This window comes from Engystomops pustulosus, chromosome 5 (genome assembly GCF_040894005.1).
Source record: "Engystomops pustulosus chromosome 5, aEngPut4.maternal, whole genome shotgun sequence".
NCBI classification, from domain to species: Eukaryota; Metazoa; Chordata; class Amphibia; order Anura; family Leptodactylidae; genus Engystomops; species Engystomops pustulosus.
In genome coordinates this window covers 209,321,091-209,338,782 of record NC_092415.1, presented here as the reverse complement: position 1 = coordinate 209,338,782, position 17,692 = coordinate 209,321,091, and the positions used below count along the sequence as shown (strand labels likewise).

Sequence of the window (17,692 nt, the reverse complement as noted above, 5' to 3'; positions counted from 1 at the left end):
TCCACCATTCCCTCTGTTCTCTGCTGTCAGCTCCCTGCTCCACCATTCCCTCTGTTCTCTGCTGTCAGCTCCCTGCTCCACCATTCCCTCTGTTCTCTGCTGTCAGCTCCCTGCTCCACCATTCCCCCTGTGTCTCTTCTGTCAGCTCCCTGCTCCACCATTCCCCCTGTGTCTCTGCTGTCAGCTCCCTGCTCCACCATTCCCTCTGTTCTCTGCTGTCAGCTCCCTGCTCCACCATTCCCCCTGTGTCTCTTCTGTCAGCTCCCTGCTCCACCATTCCCCCTGTGTCTCTGCTGTCAGCTCCCTGCTCCACCATTCCCTCTGTTCTCTGCTGTCAGCTCCCTGCTCCACCATTCCCTCTGTTCTCTGCTGTCAGCTCCCTGCTCCACCATTCCCTCTGTTCTCTGCTGTCAGCTCCCTGCTCCACCATTCCCCCTGTGTCTCTTCTGTCAGCTCCCTGCTCCACCATTCCCCCTGTGTCTCTGCTGTCAGCTCCCTGCACTGTACAGGGTGGCGGGGGCAGCTCTGGGTTTGGCTCAGTGTCTGTCAGGAGAGACTTGTATGGGGGATTCTGTATCGTGACACCTCGTGACTGAAACAACTTCCAATCTCCCGCGGATTTCGGAGAACTCTGACTGCGCACGCGCCCCATTGCCCACCCTGTGTCGATAAAGTTTCTTTTGTTGACACACGGCGTCGCTTTGTGCCTGGACCCTCGAGCGTGCCGACGTTAGGACGCGTGCTCAGATTGTGGGCGGGGCTACAGAGCATCGGGGGTCCTGGTGGGCTGGGACAGCATGAAATAAACAGGACGAATACCGTAGCCTCGGTGGGAGTGGCGTAGCCTCGGTGGGCGGGAGCTGAGCCCATTCCCAATCACATGAATGTATCAGCGATGATGTACAGCTGATGGAAGAGTCTGAATGAATTAGGTGGGCGGGAATTGTTTATGATGGACGTTAGCGGGAGGGGCTTAGTAGTTGATAGACAGTTCGTGAGGGAGTCTGGGTGTGTCCTTAGCAATGACTGACAGTCTCAGTGGGCGGGTTAATCTCGGTTCTGTAAGCTTGTATGGGCGTGTTCTCGTTGTGATTGACGTTGTGTCCGGGCGGGGCCTGTAGTGAGTGGCAGCTGCAGTGGGCGTGCCCCCGTGTGATTGGCAGCCGAAGGGGGAGGGTCTCCCGCGCTGCACAGGCCGCAGCAGCATTCCCCGGCGAGCAGCGAGTGTGGCGGCGATGAAACAAAGGCAGGTCGGGCTGAGCGGCCCTGGCGGCTGTAACGGCAGCAGCAGCGGAGGGGACGGCAGGCTGGCGGGACCCAGGCAGAGGAGACGGCGCCGCCGCGGAGGAGGAGGGGCGGCCGGCGGGGAGGAAGGCAGCCCGGCCACACGCCAGTACCAGGCCGGGCCCCGCCGGGAGGAGCCCCGGAGAGATCCCGAGGAGGAAGAGGACGGCGAGGAGGAGGACGACGAAGAGGAGGAAGAGGAGGAGTGTGAGGGGGAGGAGGACGACGGCGACGGGGACTCCATGGCGGCGGCAGCAGGAGCGGCGGCGCCTCTGGCCCAGGCCCGGAGGAAGGACGGGGGCCCCGCCGCCAAGTTCTGGGAGAGCCCCGACACCGTGTCCCAGCTGGACGGCGTGCGCGTGTGGATCGGCAAGAACTACAAGAAGGTGAGTGCGGCCTACACAGCCGGGGCCTCGAGTAATGGTCCTGCCCGGGACGGGCCTACACAGCCGGGGCCTCGAGTGATGGAGTTACCCGGGCCTACACAGCTGGGGTCTCGAGTAATGGTCCTGCCCGGGCCGGGCCTACACAACCGGGGCCTCGAGTAATGGTCCTGCCCGGGCATAGACAGCCGGAGTCTAGAGTAGTGGAGCTGCCCGGGCCGGGCCTACACAGCCGGGGTCTGTCTAATAGTCCATGAGGATGAGGAGGTGACACAAGAGCTTACAGTCTATGAGGATGAGGGGGTGACACAAGAGCTTACAGTATATGAGGATGAGGGAGGACACAAGAGCTTACAGTCTATGAGGATGAGGAGAGGACACAAGAGCTTACAGTCTATGAGGATTAGGGGTGACACAAGAGCTTACAGACTATGAGGATGAGGGGTGACACTAGAGCTTACAGTCTATGAGGATGAGGGGGTGACACAAGAGCTTACAGTCTATGAGGATGAGGGGGTGACACAAGAGCTTACAGTCTATGAGGATGAGGGGGTGACGCAAGAGCTTACAGTCTATGAGGAGGAGGGGGTGGCACAAGAGCTTACAGTCTATGAGGATGAGGAGAGGACACAAGAGCTTACAGTCTATGAGGATGAGGGGAGGACACAAGAGCTTACAGTCTATGAGGATGAGGAGAGGACACAAGAGCTTACAGTCTATGAGGATGAGGAGGTGACACAAGAGCTTACAGTCTATGAGGATGAGGGGTGACACAAGAGCTTACAGTCTATGAGGAGGAGGGGGTGACACAAGAGCTTACAGTCTATGAGGAGGAGGGGGTGACACAAGAGCTTACAGTCTATGAGGATGAGGGGGTGACACAAGAGCTTACAGTCTATGAGGATGAGGAGAGGACACAAGAGCTTACAGTCTATGAGGATGAGGGGGGACACAAGAGCTTACAGTCTATGAGGATGAGGGGGAACACAAGAGCTTACAGTCTATGAGGAGGAGGGGGTGACACAAGAGCTTACAGTCTATGAGGATGAGGGGGTGACACAAGAGCTTACAGTCTATGAGGATGAGGGGGTGACACAAGAGCTTACAGTCTATGAGGATGAGGGGGTGACACAAGAGCTTACAGTCTATGAGGATGAGGGGGTGACACAAGAGCTTACAGTCTATGAGGATGAGGGGGTGACACAAGAGCTTACAGTCTATGAGGATGAGGGGGTGACACAAGAGCTTACAGTCTATGAGGATGAGGGGGTGACACAAGAGCTTACAGTCTATGAGGATGAGGGGGGGGCACAAGAGCTTAGTCTATGAGGATGAGGGGGTGACACAAGAGCTTACAGTCTATGAGGATGAGGGGGTGACACAAGAGCTTACAGTCTATGAGGAGGAGGGGGTGACACAAGAGCTTACAGTCTATGAGGATGAGGGTGGACACAAGAGCTTACAGTCTATGAGGATGAGGGGGTGATACAAGAGCTTACAGTCTATGACAGTGATGGCTAACCTATGGCACTGGTGCCAGAGGTGGCACTCAGAGCCCTTTCTGTGGGCACTTAGGCCATCACCAGAGATGACTCCAGGTATCTTCCTGCAGTCCCAGACAGCCCAGGACTTGCTGTGCACAGAGCTTTATTGGTGTCCTCAGGTGCTGGTATCAATGAAAACTGTGACAGAGAAGGGAGTATAAATCACAAATTACATTTCTGTGTTGGCACTTTGCGATAAATAAGCGGGTCTTTGTTGTAGTTTGGGCACTCATCCTCTAAAAGGTTTGCCATCACTGGTCTATGAGGATGAGGGGGTGACACAAGAGCTTACAGTCTATGAGGAGGAGGGGGTGACACAAGAGCTTACAGCCTATGAGGATGCGGGGGGGGACACAAGAGCTTACAGTCGATGAGGGGGTGACACAAGAGCTTACAGTCTATGAGGATGAGGGGTGACACAAGAGCTTACAGTCTAGGAGGATGAGGGGAGGATACAAGAGCTTACAGTCTATGAGGATGAGGGGGTGACACAAGAGCTTACAGTCTATGAGGATGAGGGGAGGATACAAGAGCTTACAGTCTATGAGGATGAGGGGGTGACACAAGAGCTTACAGTCTATGAGGATGAGGGGGGACACAAGAGCTTACAGTCTATGAGGATGAGGGGGAACACAAGAGCTTACAGTCTATGAGGAGGAGGGGGTGACACAAGAGCTTACAGTCTATGAGGATGAGGGGGTGACACAAGAGCTTACAGTCTATGAGGGGGTGACACAAGAGCTTACAGTCTATGAGGATGAGGGGAGGATACAAGAGCTTACAGTCTATGAGGATGAGGGGAGGATACAAGAGCTTACAGTCTATGAGGATGAGGGGGTGACACAAGAGCTTACAGCCTATGAGGATGAGGGGGTGACACAAGAGCTTACAGCCTATGAGGATGAGGGGGTGACACAAGAGCTTACAGTCTATGAGGATGAGGGGGGACACAAGAGCTTACAGTCTATGAGGATGAGGGGTGATACAAGAGCTTACAGTCTATGAGGATGAGGGGGTGACACAAGAGCTTACAGTCTATGAGGATGAGGGGGTGACACAAGAGCTTACAGTCTATGAGGATGAGGGGGTGACACAAGAGCTTACAGTCTATGAGGATGAGGGGGGACACAAGAGCTTACAGTCTATGAGGATGAGGGGTGATACAAGAGATTACAGTCTATGAGGATGAGGGGGGGGGACACAAGAGATTAGTCTATGAGGATGAGGGGGTGACACAAGAGCTTACAGTCTATGAGGATGAGGGGGGACACAAGAGCTTACAGTCTATGAGGATGAGGGGTGATACAAGAGCTTACAGTCTATGAGGATGAGGGGGTGACACAAGAGCTTACAGTCGATGAGGATGAGGGGGTGACACAAGAGCTTACAGTCTATGAGGATGAGGGGGTGACACAAGAGCTTACAGTCTGAGGATGAGGGGGGGCACAAGAGCTTACAGTCTATGAGGATGAGGGGGGACACAAGAGCTTACAGTCTATGAGGATGAGGGGGGACACAAGAGCTTACAGTCTATGAGGGGGTGACACAAGAGCTTACAGTCTATGAGGATGAGGGGGGACACAAGAGCTTACAGTCTATGAGGATGAGGGGGTGACACAAGAGCTTACAGTCTATGAGGATGAGGGGGTGACACAAGAGCTTACAGTCTATGAGGATGAGGGGGTGACACAAGAGCTTACAGTCTATGAGGATGAGGGGGGACACAAGAGCTTACAGTCTATGAGGATGAGGGGGGACACAAGAGCTTACAGTCTATGAGGATGAGGGGGGACACAAGAGCTTACAGTCTATGAGGATGAGGGGGGACACAAGAGCTTACAGTCTATGAGGATGAGGGGGGACACAAGAGCTTACAGTCTATGAGGGGGTGACACAAGAGCTTACAGTCTATGAGGATGAGGGGGTGACACAAGAGCTTACAGTCTATGAGGATGAGGGGGTGACACAAGAGCTTACAGTCTATGAGGATGAGGGGGTGACACAAGAGCTTACAGTCTATGAGGATGAGGTGTGACACAAGAGCTTACAGTCTATGAGGATGGGGGGGGACACAAGAGCTTACAGTCTATGAGGATGAGGGGAGGACACAAGAGCTTACAGTCTATGAGGATGAGGGGAGGACACAAGAGCTTACAGTCTATGAGGATGCGGGGGGGCGGGACACAAGAGCTTACAGTCTATGAGGATGCGGGGGGACACACAAGAGCTTACAGTCTATGAGGATGAGGGGGGGACACAAGAGCTTACAGTCTATGAGGATGAGGGGGGGACACAAGAGCTTACAGTCTATGAGGATGAGGGGGGGACACAAGAGCTTACAGTCTATGAGGATGAGGGGGGGACACAAGAGCTTACCGTCTATGAGGATGAGGGGGGGACACAAGAGCTTACAGTCTATGAGGATGAGGGGGGGACACAAGAGCTTACAGTCTATGAGGATGAGGGGGGGACACAAGAGCTTACAGTCTATGAGGATGAGGGGGGGACACAAGAGCTTACAGTCTATGAGGATGAGGGGGTGACACAAGAGCTTACAGTCTATGAGGATGAGGGGGTGACACAAGAGCTTACAGTCTATGAGGATGAGGGGGGGGGGAGACACAAGCAATCAATCCTGCATGGGGGGGGGGGGGGTGTAGAGTCAGACAGGAGCAATCAATCTTGCAGATCACATGTAAACAAAGCAGTCTCCAGCAATCATATGAGTGGCTGATATCAGTCACATGGTGTTATCTTCCACCACAGGGTTAATCTCTGCAGCTTCGTCAAATTCAGGACCCCCGGTGCAGTGGTGGCTCCTGGCCAATAAGCTGCTACAGGATTTTGTAGTTGATGGGCCTCATGTCCTGTGACTGGGTGTGAGGACAGATTCTTCTACAGACATCTGATGACATCACACACAGATTTAGGGTCTGATGACCTGGTGTGTGCGCAGGGGTCATGGTGTGGGGTCACATTCAGGGTCAGTCGGCAGAGGCTGCGCGCTCCATCATGTGCCCCGTGTCAGCCTGAGCACCAGGCGGCTGCAGGTGGAACATGAAACCCCCCCCTGATCTGTGACTGCCCCCATTACTACTGCCCCCAATGTAGATCACCCTCTGAGCGCAGCATAAACGCTTGGAGTTTATGGACTTGTCTGGGTCTTGGAATCTGTGTCTTCTATGGACTGAAACAAACCCTCAGCTGCGGGAAGTTTTGCTTGTCAAGAGCCGTAATATAAAGTTTTTGAAAGTGTCAGAACTTTTAGTAATGAAAAAGGGATATTTGTCGTTGAGTCTGGGGGGGCTGGCGCTGGTCTGCGGGGGGCTGGCGCTGGTCTGGTCTGGGGGGGCTGGCGCTGGTCTGGTCTGGGGGGGCTGGCGCTGGTCTGGTCTGGGGGGGCTAGCGCTGGTCTGGTCTGGGGGGGCTGGCGCTGGTCTGGTCTGGGGGGGCTGGCGCTGGTCTGGTCTGGGGGGGCTGGCGCTGGTCTGGTCTGGGGGGGCTGGCGCTGGTTTGCGGGGGGTTGGCGCTGGTTTGCGGGGGGTTGGCGCTGGTTTGCGGGGGGCTGGCGCTGGTTTGCGGGGGGCTGGCGCTGGTTTGCGGGGGGCTGGCGCTGGTCTGCGGGGGGCTGGCAGTGTCTCCCTACCCCTTCCATAGAGGAGGAGACGCTGAGAACCTGCAGTGTGGACAGCGGATTTGTCTGTTATAACCCTGTGTCTTCTCTCCCCAGTACGTGCAGGCGGATTCTCCCACCAATAAAGCGCTGGCAGTTCTGGTCTCCCAACTTCTCCAGTTCCAGGAAGATGCGTTTGGACGTCACGTCACCAACCCGGCCTTCACCAAACTGCCTGTAAGTGTCCTGCCGGAGGGGAGGCTCGTGTGTTAGTAATGGTGCAGCCCTGGAGGAGGCTCGGAGAGGCCGACCCTCCTGTGGTGGTCCTGATGTTGCCCTATTCTGCTTCATCTTCAGTAACTCTGGGTTTTGTGTCTTGCAGATTAAATGTTTCTTGGATTTTAAAGCCGGTGGCGCCCTGTGTCACATCCTAGGAGCGGCGTACAAGCACCGGAGCGACCAAGGATGGTGAGTCATGGACGCCACAGGATGGCTGCCAAGCAGATAACCCACCGGCTAGTAGAATAGCAGCAGCGTACGTAGTGTTTGAGGCTCAGATTTATTCACTTGATTGGGATTGTGCTGCAAACCGTTCGATGGAGGTGACCTCAGTGACCCGAGTGTCACACTCTGAGTATACAATAAGTATAATGTAGTATACAATGAGATCGCGAGGGGCCTGGTGTCCGATCACCTGCCTGAAGGATAGGTAAGAAATCCCAGAATTCCCTATAAGCCGTGCTGATTCTCTTCTGCAGGCGGAGGTTTGATCTGCAGAATCCTTCCAGGATGGATCGCAACGTGGAGATGTTCATGGCTATAGAGAAGACGCTGATGCAGGTGGGGATGCGTTTCGGTCCATAGTGTCCTCGTCTCTCCCGTGTATGAGTGCGGAGTACAGGCTGCTGTAACCTGTTATTATCTCTGCAGAACAACTGTCTGAGCCGACCCACCGTCTACCTCGTCCCAGAAATAGAGCTGAAGCTGGCAAATAAACTGAAAGATATTGTCAAGCGCCATCAGGTGAGTGGCAGTGCCAGGGTGGTGGGTGGGCACCGCTCTGTAATATGGGGGCACATGTTCATCTGTTCTGCTTATGGTTTAGGGTACAATCACAGAAGAGAAGGGGAAAGCCTCACATCATGTGCAGCCTATTCCTACCTCACAGGATGACGGTAAGAAAACTGCTGACCCTGCAGGTATTGAGCGGGTGCTGAGGGAAGCGGCCAGGAGCCCCCTGCACTCTCCTGGTAGTATATAGGGGGCTGCTGCCATCTCTATGTGCATTGGAGAATACATTCTGCTACAAAGTGTCTCTATCTCATGTGAATAACTTCTCGCTTCGTGTTCTCTTAGATGATTGGCTGAGACCTGTTGTGAAAAAGGATAAACAGATTCTTGTGCATTGGGGTTACCACCCAGACAGGTGAGGGGATAGGAACAGGCAACATCTCTCATGACACACGGCTGAGGATTTGTTACAGTGTAGACAGTTTTGACAAAGGGTTTTTGTCCTTTGTTGATTACATTGTAACAAAAACCCCCTCTGTGTGAGCGGCGTCAGGATGGGCGTCTCGCGCCCGATGCTCTCTACCTCTCGCTGACGGCCTCCATGTTTGTTTCCTCCAGCTATGACTCGTGGATCCCTGTTACTGATCTGGATGTGGATATTGAGGATCCACCAATCGCTGAGAAGCCGTGGAAGGTGAGCGATTGGATGGATTTTTGCTCTTGATTCTGTGACTGAGACGACATCCAGACTCACATTTTGTGTTATTTATCAGGTTCATGCAAAATGGCTGCTGGACACGGACGTGTTCAATGAGTGGATGAACGAGGAGGACTACGAGCTTGACGAGAACAAGAAGGTGACGAGTTTCCGGCAGAGGATCTCCCTGAAGAGCGATGAGGTACCGGCAGGTCGGGGTCACTGGGGAACATATGGCACATTACATCTGATGGGAAATTCATCTTCTCTGTGTATTACAGGCCGTGCGGAGCCCAGAGAGGAAAGACCGCAAGTCTGTGGGATCCACCAAGAAGAGGAAGCGCTCTCCTTCTCCACAGACGCCTTCAGAATCCCGCAAGAAGCCAGGAAAGAAAGGGTAAGATCAGGGACTTATCTCCGTGTCCTGCTGCTCCACATGTCTAGATATCTCACGGGATATTGCTTCTCCTCAGCCAAGGCGGCCTGTATGGCAAGAGGAAGTGGCAGAAGGAAGAGGACGAGCAAGAGGACCTGACGAAAGACATGGAGGACCCCACACCTGTCCCCAACATGGAGGAGGTCATCCTCCCCAAAAATGGTAACTGGGAAACGGTTAATAGACACTTGGCTCTGCTTATAGCTGCTGCAGGAGACGTCTTACTGACTCCTTTCTTCCCATCTAGTGAATCCAAAGAAAGACAGTGAGCACACACCGGTCAAAGGAGGAGTGGTGGCCGATCTAGGTAGGTCTCCCAATCCCCTGTGTGACTTGTGTGGTCGTCTCGGGTGATGTAAATGGACTTTCCATCTTATATTGTGGTGGCAATACTAGGATGAGCCACTGCCATGAGCAGGTGCTGCCGAGCCGCAGCTACAATGTGTGTGACCAGAGGTCTGTACCCCCAGACTTACAACTCACTCAGCAATGGTACAACCAGGATATACGGAGAATAATCCTTATATATCACTGACCTGGGAGCAGAACCCTATCAGGTATTTTATACAGGAATCTAAATGGGCTTTTATTTTTTTGCAGACGAACAAGAGGAGGAAGCTGTGACTGCAAGTGGGAAGGTAAGTACCGACCCTAAGTGTGTAGCACATGATATCTACATGTCTGGTGTGGTCAAGTACCAATACATGTTCCAGATTATGTGACAGTCCCAATTATTATCACACAACCCCAGACACCTCTATCTTACTATAATATGGGGTCACACAAGTGACTGACATAACCCCCTGACTTTGTGCCACGTGACCTGTTCTGCCCTTGATCCTGATGATTCACCCTCCGTTTTCCATCCTCTCTCAGGAAGATGAAGATCCCAGTCGAGACCAGAGCCGCATGATGGACAACGGGGAGGATAACGTGACGGAGCAGACCAATCACATCATCATCCCCAGCTATGCCGCGTGGTTTGACTATAACAGGTGAGGGTCTGGTCCTGTGTGTTGCTTCTTGTGTTGCTCTCCTTGTACATGGAGATAATGAACGTCTCGTCTCTTCCAGTATTCACGTCATCGAGCGTCGGGCGCTTCCTGAATTCTTCAATGGGAAAAATAAATCCAAGACTCCAGAAATGTAAGTAATATTTGGAGCTGGCCATGATCCTGATTTTAGGACTGATACAAATTTGTGGACTAATGTTTTGTCCTGTATTTCTCCATTTACTACAGATACTTGGCGTACCGCAACTTTATAATAGACACTTACAGACTGAACCCGCAGGAGTATCTGACCAGCACCGCATGTAGGAGGAACCTGACCGGAGACGTCTGTGCCATCATGAGGTGAGACGTGGGGATGGTCATCATCCATGCTGTGTCCTGGGATAATGGGAGTAGCTGCAGATGGCTCTTCTGTGACAACACTACAACTCTCAGCATCTATTTACAGCCAAACAAGAAATGAATTCTGAGCACCGTTTATTATGTTGTTCCTCATCAGGGTTCACGCGTTCCTGGAGCAGTGGGGGCTTGTGAATTACCAGGTGGATGCAGACTCCAGACCTATGGCTATGGGACCACCGCCTACACCCCACTTTAATGTGCTGGCAGACACCCCGTCTGGACTGGTGCCTCTTCACATGAGGACCCCGCAGGTATGATGTGTTGGCCTTAGGTCACTCGTGAGGGATCTGCGGTGCTGGTGCTGTAATGGTTCCTTGTGTCCCTCCTCTAGGTTCCCTCTGCTCAGCAAATGTTGAATTTCCCTGAGAAAAACAAGGACAAACCGTCAGATCTGCAGAACTTTGGCCTCAGAACAGACATTTACTCCAAGAAGACTTTGGCTAAGGTGGGGTTTGTGTTCATTTGGGTCTGGTTCTGGGCGGCACCTGCTGAATCTCGGTGTAACGAATCTTTCTTTACTCCAGAGCAAGTCTGCCAGCGCCGGGAGGGAGTGGACGGAGCAGGAGACGCTGCTTCTCTTGGAGGTAAGTAGTCGACCATATTGTGGCTGCACGTCCTCATATATGGATCACACTGGTGCTGATACTTGTCTGTTCCTTGTTCCCAGGCTCTGGAAATGTACAAAGATGACTGGAACAAGGTGTCTGAGCACGTGGGCAGCCGCACGCAGGATGAATGCATCCTTCACTTCCTCCGACTCCCCATCGAGGACCCGTACCTCGAAAACTCAGATGCTTCCCTCGGGCCTCTGGCCTATCAGCCTGTCCCCTTCAGCCAGTCTGGCAACCCAGTCATGAGCACGGTGGCCTTCCTGGCCTCGGTGGTGGACCCCAGAGTCGCTGCTGCAGCCGCTAAAGCTGCTCTAGGTAATTGTTGCACGCGTCCTGTGAATAATGCAGAACTTTTACTCTTTAGATCTCTGCTGGTGTTCTAATGCAGCGATTGTAATTCTCTTCTCAGAGGAGTTTTCCCGGGTGCGTGAAGAGGTCCCCCTGGAGCTGGTGGAGGCGCACATCAAGAAGGTGCAGGAGGCGGCCAAAGCTCTGGGCAAAGTGGATCCAACCTATGGGCTGGAAAGCAGCTGCATAGCCGGAACCGCTCCAGAAGAACCAGAGAAACCTAGTGAGTTTTATAAAAACCCATATACAAGTGTGGGACATCAGGGTGGGGGCGGTCATCCAGGAATGTTTCTGGATCTTATCGGAGAGATCCTTGATTACAGGGGTTAGATGTGGTTGTGGCTGCTCTGTGTGCACCAGTGCATCGCTGTGGACCCCCCCCAGGGACCCTCTGTTTGGGGGGTTATGGCACAGAGTGGTCTCTTACATATGATATACAGAGAAATCTGACCTGAAGCACATAATACAAGTTATTATATACCAAATCTCTTCTTACTGAAGGTGAATCTACTGAGGAGGAGAAGATGGAAACGGAGACCCCCGAAGCCCCTCAGCCAGAGAAGGTGAGAGCTGAACACCAGGTTCATGTAGGTGAGGGGACCCTTGGTGTCTCGCTGATCACTGCAGGATGAGGGGGGCACCGGAGATACTCCCTGATGGATAGTTTGTTCCTCTTTCCATCACTTCTCATCCCTCTCTGTACCTCATGTCCCTTCTATGATCCCCGACCCCTCGGGTGACCGATATTTACTGCTCTTGATCCCAGATCATCGTCTCACTATAGATTGTCCCTCTGACCTCCAACCCTTAAAACGTTTCCTTTGTCTTTAGAGTGAAGTTAAAAGTGAGAAGGAAAATGAAGCAGAATCTTGTGAGAAGCCGGAGTCATCCGAGAAGAAACCTGAGGAGGAGGAAAGTGACGCGGCCCCGGAGGAGAAGGCCACAGGTGAGGTGGAAGGTGCCGGGGTCAGCGGGGGTGTGATGGGTGGCCGCGGGTGGTAGGTGCTTCTACTCACTCCATGCTCCTCCTTGTAGAAGAAGAGACGGAGGATACTAAAGAGAATGCAGAATCTGCCAAGGAGCCAGACCCGGCCAAGAAGAAATTGGAGAATGATATGAATGAGAGTAACGTAGCTATGGCTGCCGCCGCCGCCCTGGCGTCAGCTGCCACCAAAGCCAAGGTAAAGGCTGCGGCCACTGATACCAGTTACACTGATAATAAGTCTGTCGTGTAGTTATTATTACTCCTAGAGAAGCACAAGGTCGTATATTCAGGCCTTGTATCATTTATACATGAACACAAATTCACATTTATAGCTGAACAACAAACCAACTTCTGTGACCTCCCTAAAGGGGTTTTCTCATTTCGGCAAATTGTTATTGTTTGTCTGATAAGTTATACAATTTTCTAGATCTCTGCTTGCTGTCAATCTATAGAAAGCGTCTGTTTATTTCCATTGGACAGAAATCTGACCCTGGTCAAGAAGGTGCACAGCTCGTTAGTATAACAGAGTAATCAGAGCTGTGTGCTATAACGAGCCGCGCAGCCGGGTGATATGTAACGAGCCGCGCAGCCGGGTGATATGTAACGAGCCGCGCAGCCGGGTGATATGTAACGAGCCGCGCACCCAGGGGTGATATGTAACGAGCCGCGCACCCAGTGATATAACGAGCCGCGCACCCGGGTGATGTATAACGAGCCGCGCACCCGGGTGATATGTAACGAGCCGCGCAGCCGGGTGATATGTAACGAGCCGCGCAGCCGGGTGATATGTAACGAGCCGCGCAGCCGGGTGATATGTAACGAGCCGCGCACCCAGGGGTGATATGTAACGAGCCGCGCACCCGGTGATATAACGAGCCGCGCACCCGGGTGATATAACGAGCCGCGCACCCGGGTGATATGTAACGAGCCGCGCACCCGGTGATGTAACGAGCCGCGCACCCGGGTGATGTATTGGTCCCTCTGTAACATCACTTCTTTTTACGTTGCCAGCATTTGGCCGCTGTGGAGGAACGTAAGATCAAGTCCCTGGTGGCTCTGCTGGTGGAGACACAGATGAAGAAACTGGAGATCAAACTACGACACTTTGAGGAACTGGAAACTATAATGGACCGGGAGAAGGAAGCGGTAAGTGCTCTGTGCTGTGGGTGATATTATAAGATCCGTCTGTGTTGTCCTCCGGTTGGGGGCTGCAATGTGATTGATCTATTTTAGCCAGGGGTCACAGGGGGAAATTAGACAGTAAATGTGAGAAATTAATGCAAAGGGAAAATAGGAGTCGGTGTGTGATACTGAGAGATAGGCTCCAATTGGATATAATTAGACGGCACAGCCCATGGTAATGTGTGTATGCTGAGCACTTGTGTTGGGATAAGAAATGGCGCCAATTGGACAGTGTAAATGAACTGATGGCGTATAATGAGCAGAATATGTACGGAGGGTAATGACTCTAGAACCGCCATCTGGTTATACAATGTTGCATCAGTGTTTGGCATATAAGTGAACAGCAGTGACCCCTAGTGGTAGTGAATAGACACCGCACCCATTGTATGTGCCACACACTGAGAACATGTTACTATACGCCTGAAATCGCTGCCGGGGCATAAAACCAGCCCCACAACTGACTACATAACATAACTACATGTAATTGTGTCTTATGATAGGAAGGCTCCTAAATATAATAAGTGATGTTTTGGTATAATTTTGACCAATGGGTCTTAGTGAGATCATATGGACCCAGTCAATGATTGTCCACGATCTTTTGGTCCTCTGGTGTCGCACTCTTACTGACCCCAGAATGTTTCTTCAGTCCTCCGCTCCTGAGACGGTACCTACCTCCGGCTACAGTCTCGTGGTGGCACCTACTGACTGATCCCTTCTCATTCCAGCTGGAGCAGCAGCGGCAGCAGCTCCTCACCGAGCGCCAGAACTTCCACATGGAGCAACTGAAGTACGCGGAGATGAGGGCGCGCCAGCAGATGGAGCAGCAGCATGGACAGAACACCCAGCACCCTGCCGGCCCCCCCGGACCTGGGATGGGTCACATAGCACCCCCCACACACCCGGGAATGATGGGGCAGCAGCAGCCCCCACAGCCCCCTCCATATGGTGTCCACCACCAGATGCCCCCTGCCCACCCGCCACAGCCAGGCATGTATTCTGGGCATATGCAGGGGTGGGGTAAGTCTCCGCGTGTGATATGTGGTGGTGGGAGTCTGTGGTGACACTTGCGGTGCAGCTTTCGCTTCTCGGATCTTTCTCTTTTCTTCCCTGGACGGAAATTCGGATGAATGAAAACCTGTTCAGGGTGGGGGCCACCTGCCGGGGTTTCTATGACTGTTAGAAATACGCGGTGATAAGACCCCTGAATACAGGCAGTCTGGGGGCCGCTGTGTCTGGCTCCTCATATACATCAGATGCCTCCCACAATCCTCCAGGGGAAACCTTCACGGCATTTGGGTCTCTTTTCTTTCCTGTCTTTGATTTGCTTTGGATTTGAGGCTCAGAGATGATGGGGGTCGGGCCCCTCGTGATCTGGGGGAGGATGGGGGTCGGGCCCCTCGTGATCTGGGGGAGGATGGGGGCCGGGCCCCTCGTGATCTGGGGCAGGATGGGGGCTGGGTTACTCTTCCTTGTTTTGACATTTCCTTTTATCTGGGGTCTTTTTAACTCTTGCAGGTCAAATGCCGGGACCTGGCGCCATGATGTCAGGACCACCAATACCTGGACGAATTATGCCAAACATGCATCCAGCCGGACCACCTCACCCCCCTCCTCAGTCAGGAATACCCCCGATGCCAAGTGGCATGATGGGACCACGGCCTCCTATGGCTCCAAATGGCATGTGTAAGCTATTACCTCGCAATACACATACACAGCAGCATCTGCCCTTAGAGGGGCTCATAGCATGACAGCCGTGGTCTGTACAGCCGAACCGGGGGTCTGTATCCCTGGGGTCCATGGTGTGACGGCCCCTCTAGTACAGCAGAGCCCGGGGGGGGGGTCTGTATCCCCGTGTCCATGGTGTGACGGCCCCTCTAGTACAGCAGAGCCCGGGGGGGGGGTCTGTATCCCCAGTGTCCATGGTGTGACGGCCCCTCTAGTACAGCAGAGCCGGGGTCTGTATCCCCACTGTCCATGGTGTGACGGCCCCTCTAGTACAGCAGAGCCGGGGTCTGTATCCCCGGGGTCTGTCCATGGTGTGACATTGTCCTGTGTGGTTGGGGGGGCTTGTAGTGACCCCTCTATGTGCTGCTGTTACACTGCGTGTCTTCCGTTTCAGTGTTAAATCTGTAGATCACTAATAGTGTTTTCTCTTCACAGACCCTGCACCTCCTCCAGCACAGCAGCCGCAGCCCCCTCCCCCCAGCGACGGACCAACACCACCCCCCATGGTGCCCCCGGCATCCTCAGCGCCCTAGAAGGAATCGGCAGAAAACCCATCACCCCAAAAGTCAATTTTTTTGAGTGACGTGGTTTTATTTTAACAGTTTGTGTAACCAGCCGTCTCTACTTGACTATTGATGCGCTCGGGGTTTGGGGGTCCCACGTCCCTGCGCAGGGGTCCTGTTGTATGCGCGGTCCAGCTCTGGGGGCTCTTGTCGCACATTCATCATCTGTATTTATTGGGCAGCGTCGGGCGCAGCGGTGACCCCCCCCTCCCCCTCCTCTCTGGTGGTACCTTACCAGCCCCCCATGTAACACTTCCAGCTCCCCCCACCCTTCTGTATTTTATAACACTCGGCCCCGATCTCTGTCCCCCGGGGGGTTGTCGCATGTTAAATGTTTATTTTCCCCTTTTTTGTATTTTTTGGTTTTTCCTCCATTTTTGTTTGTAATAAAACTTGATGAGTGACGGGTGACGCTCCTCTGCGGGGTCTCATGGTACTTGGTTATTAGTCCACTAGGGGGCAGTGTGTAGTCTGGTGAGTACATGGTCGCTGTGTGTAGTCTCTATGGTCCGGGAGGGTGTAGATATTCTATATATTTGTCTGCCACTCTGAAATCTACCTCTGCTGGGCAGTGGATGCGGCCCCCGTGGTATCTAGGGGAGAATACAGGGGCATGACGTAAAATACTAGTGGGGGGGGAGAATGCGTCCTGTTAGCTGCAGCTCTGCTTTCAGCAGGTGAGACCCCAGACTGCAGCCAGTGCTATATAGTGTCCCTGGAGAGATGTGTAATCAGACCTCACACTGCTGTGCTCTGTGCTCTCTGCAGCCAGTGTTATGTACTGTCCCTGGAGAGAGGTGTAATCAGACCTCACACTGCTGTGCTCTGTGCTCTCTGCAGCCAGTGTTATATATTATCCCTGGAGAGATGTGTAATCAGACCTCACACTGCTGTGCTCTGTGCTCTCTGCAGCCAGTGTTATGTATTGTCCCTGGAGAGATGTGTAATCAGACCTCACACTGCTGTGCTCTGTGCTCTCTGCAGCCAGTGTTATATATTATCCCTGGAGAGATGTGTAATCAGACCTCACACTGCTGTGCTCTGTGCTCTCTGCAGCCAGTGTTATGTATTGTCCCTGGAGAGATGTGTAATCAGACCTCACACTGCTGTGCTCTGTGCTCTCTGCAGCCAGTGTTATGTATTGTCCCTGGAGAGATGTGTAATCGGACCTCACACTGCTGTGCTCTGTGCTCTCTGCAGCCAGTGTTATGTATTGTCCCTGGAGAGATGTGTAATCGGACCTCACACTGCTGTGCTCTCTGCAGCCAGTGTTATGTATTGTCCCCATAGAGATGTGTAATCAGACCTCACACTGCTGTGCTCTGTGCTCTCTGCAGCCAGTGTTATGTATTGTCCCCATAGAGTTGCGTACCCCCTGGCTGCAGTCTGTATTGTTGCACCTACTGATGGTTGCTCTGCGTGTAACTATAAATCCTTAAAGGTTCACCTGCTGCAGATCGTCGCATCCCGTCTGCAGGTTTGTTACATTTTCTTGCAGGATGTGATGGAGAAGCTGTAGCAGAATAGTGAGTGCAGCTTTGGCTGATGTCTGCAGAGCGTTGCTCCTCCCACTAGTCTGCAGTGCTGGGGGCTTCCTGGGCTCCGCTGATGATGTGGGTTGTTATCGCTGTGACCTCGGGTGCCCCCTCCCCCATCGCTGTTTGGTTTTTCGCTGACTCGGACGCTCTGTACGTGATCGGATCCTTCTCCTGGCGTCCGGCCGCCGCCATTTGGTGAATAAAATCCGGTTTCTTTTATAGAAATTTCGTGCTTTTATTTTCTTTGTATCTGATATTTGGTAAGCTTCTGCTCACAGCGCCAGTCCCTGCACGGTGGCTGCCTCTGGTATTACAGGCTTGGATTGTGCTGGGGTCTCGCTCTTCTTACGGGGGGCT

The 17,692-nt window shown here is 53.1% G+C and overlaps 1 protein-coding gene and 1 non-coding gene across 4 annotated transcripts; both read left to right on the top strand.

The window, feature by feature from the left end:
- The first annotated feature begins 1,033 nt into the window (after positions 1–1,033).
- SMARCC1 (SWI/SNF related BAF chromatin remodeling complex subunit C1) lies at positions 1,034–16,216 on the top strand. Of its 3 annotated transcripts, none has more exons than XM_072154521.1 (28): positions 1,034–1,670; positions 6,942–7,061; positions 7,207–7,292; positions 7,583–7,664; positions 7,755–7,847; positions 7,930–7,999; positions 8,181–8,250; positions 8,454–8,529; positions 8,609–8,734; positions 8,814–8,929; positions 9,006–9,130; positions 9,216–9,275; positions 9,569–9,606; positions 9,845–9,963; positions 10,043–10,114; positions 10,210–10,323; positions 10,481–10,634; positions 10,715–10,828; positions 10,908–10,967; positions 11,051–11,309; positions 11,404–11,565; positions 11,841–11,905; positions 12,174–12,288; positions 12,378–12,523; positions 13,339–13,473; positions 14,235–14,526; positions 15,025–15,192; positions 15,670–16,216. In XM_072154521.1, exons 1-28 carry the CDS (start codon positions 1,236–1,238, stop codon positions 15,765–15,767), a joined length of 3,570 nt encoding a protein of 1,189 aa, XP_072010622.1. In that variant the 5' UTR covers positions 1,034–1,235; the 3' UTR covers positions 15,768–16,216. The 3 variants fall into 3 exon arrangements, with proteins under 3 accessions (XP_072010622.1, XP_072010623.1, XP_072010624.1); XM_072154522.1 differs by having other exon boundaries at positions 1,081–1,670; positions 14,235–14,496; XM_072154523.1 differs by having other exon boundaries at positions 1,208–1,670; positions 11,844–11,905.
- LOC140134483 (small nucleolar RNA SNORA5) lies at positions 5,988–6,118 on the top strand. Its single transcript, XR_011856309.1, has one exon. It is a non-coding gene; the product is annotated as a small nucleolar RNA SNORA5 (small nucleolar RNA).
- Positions 16,217–17,692: the final 1,476 nt, after the last annotated feature.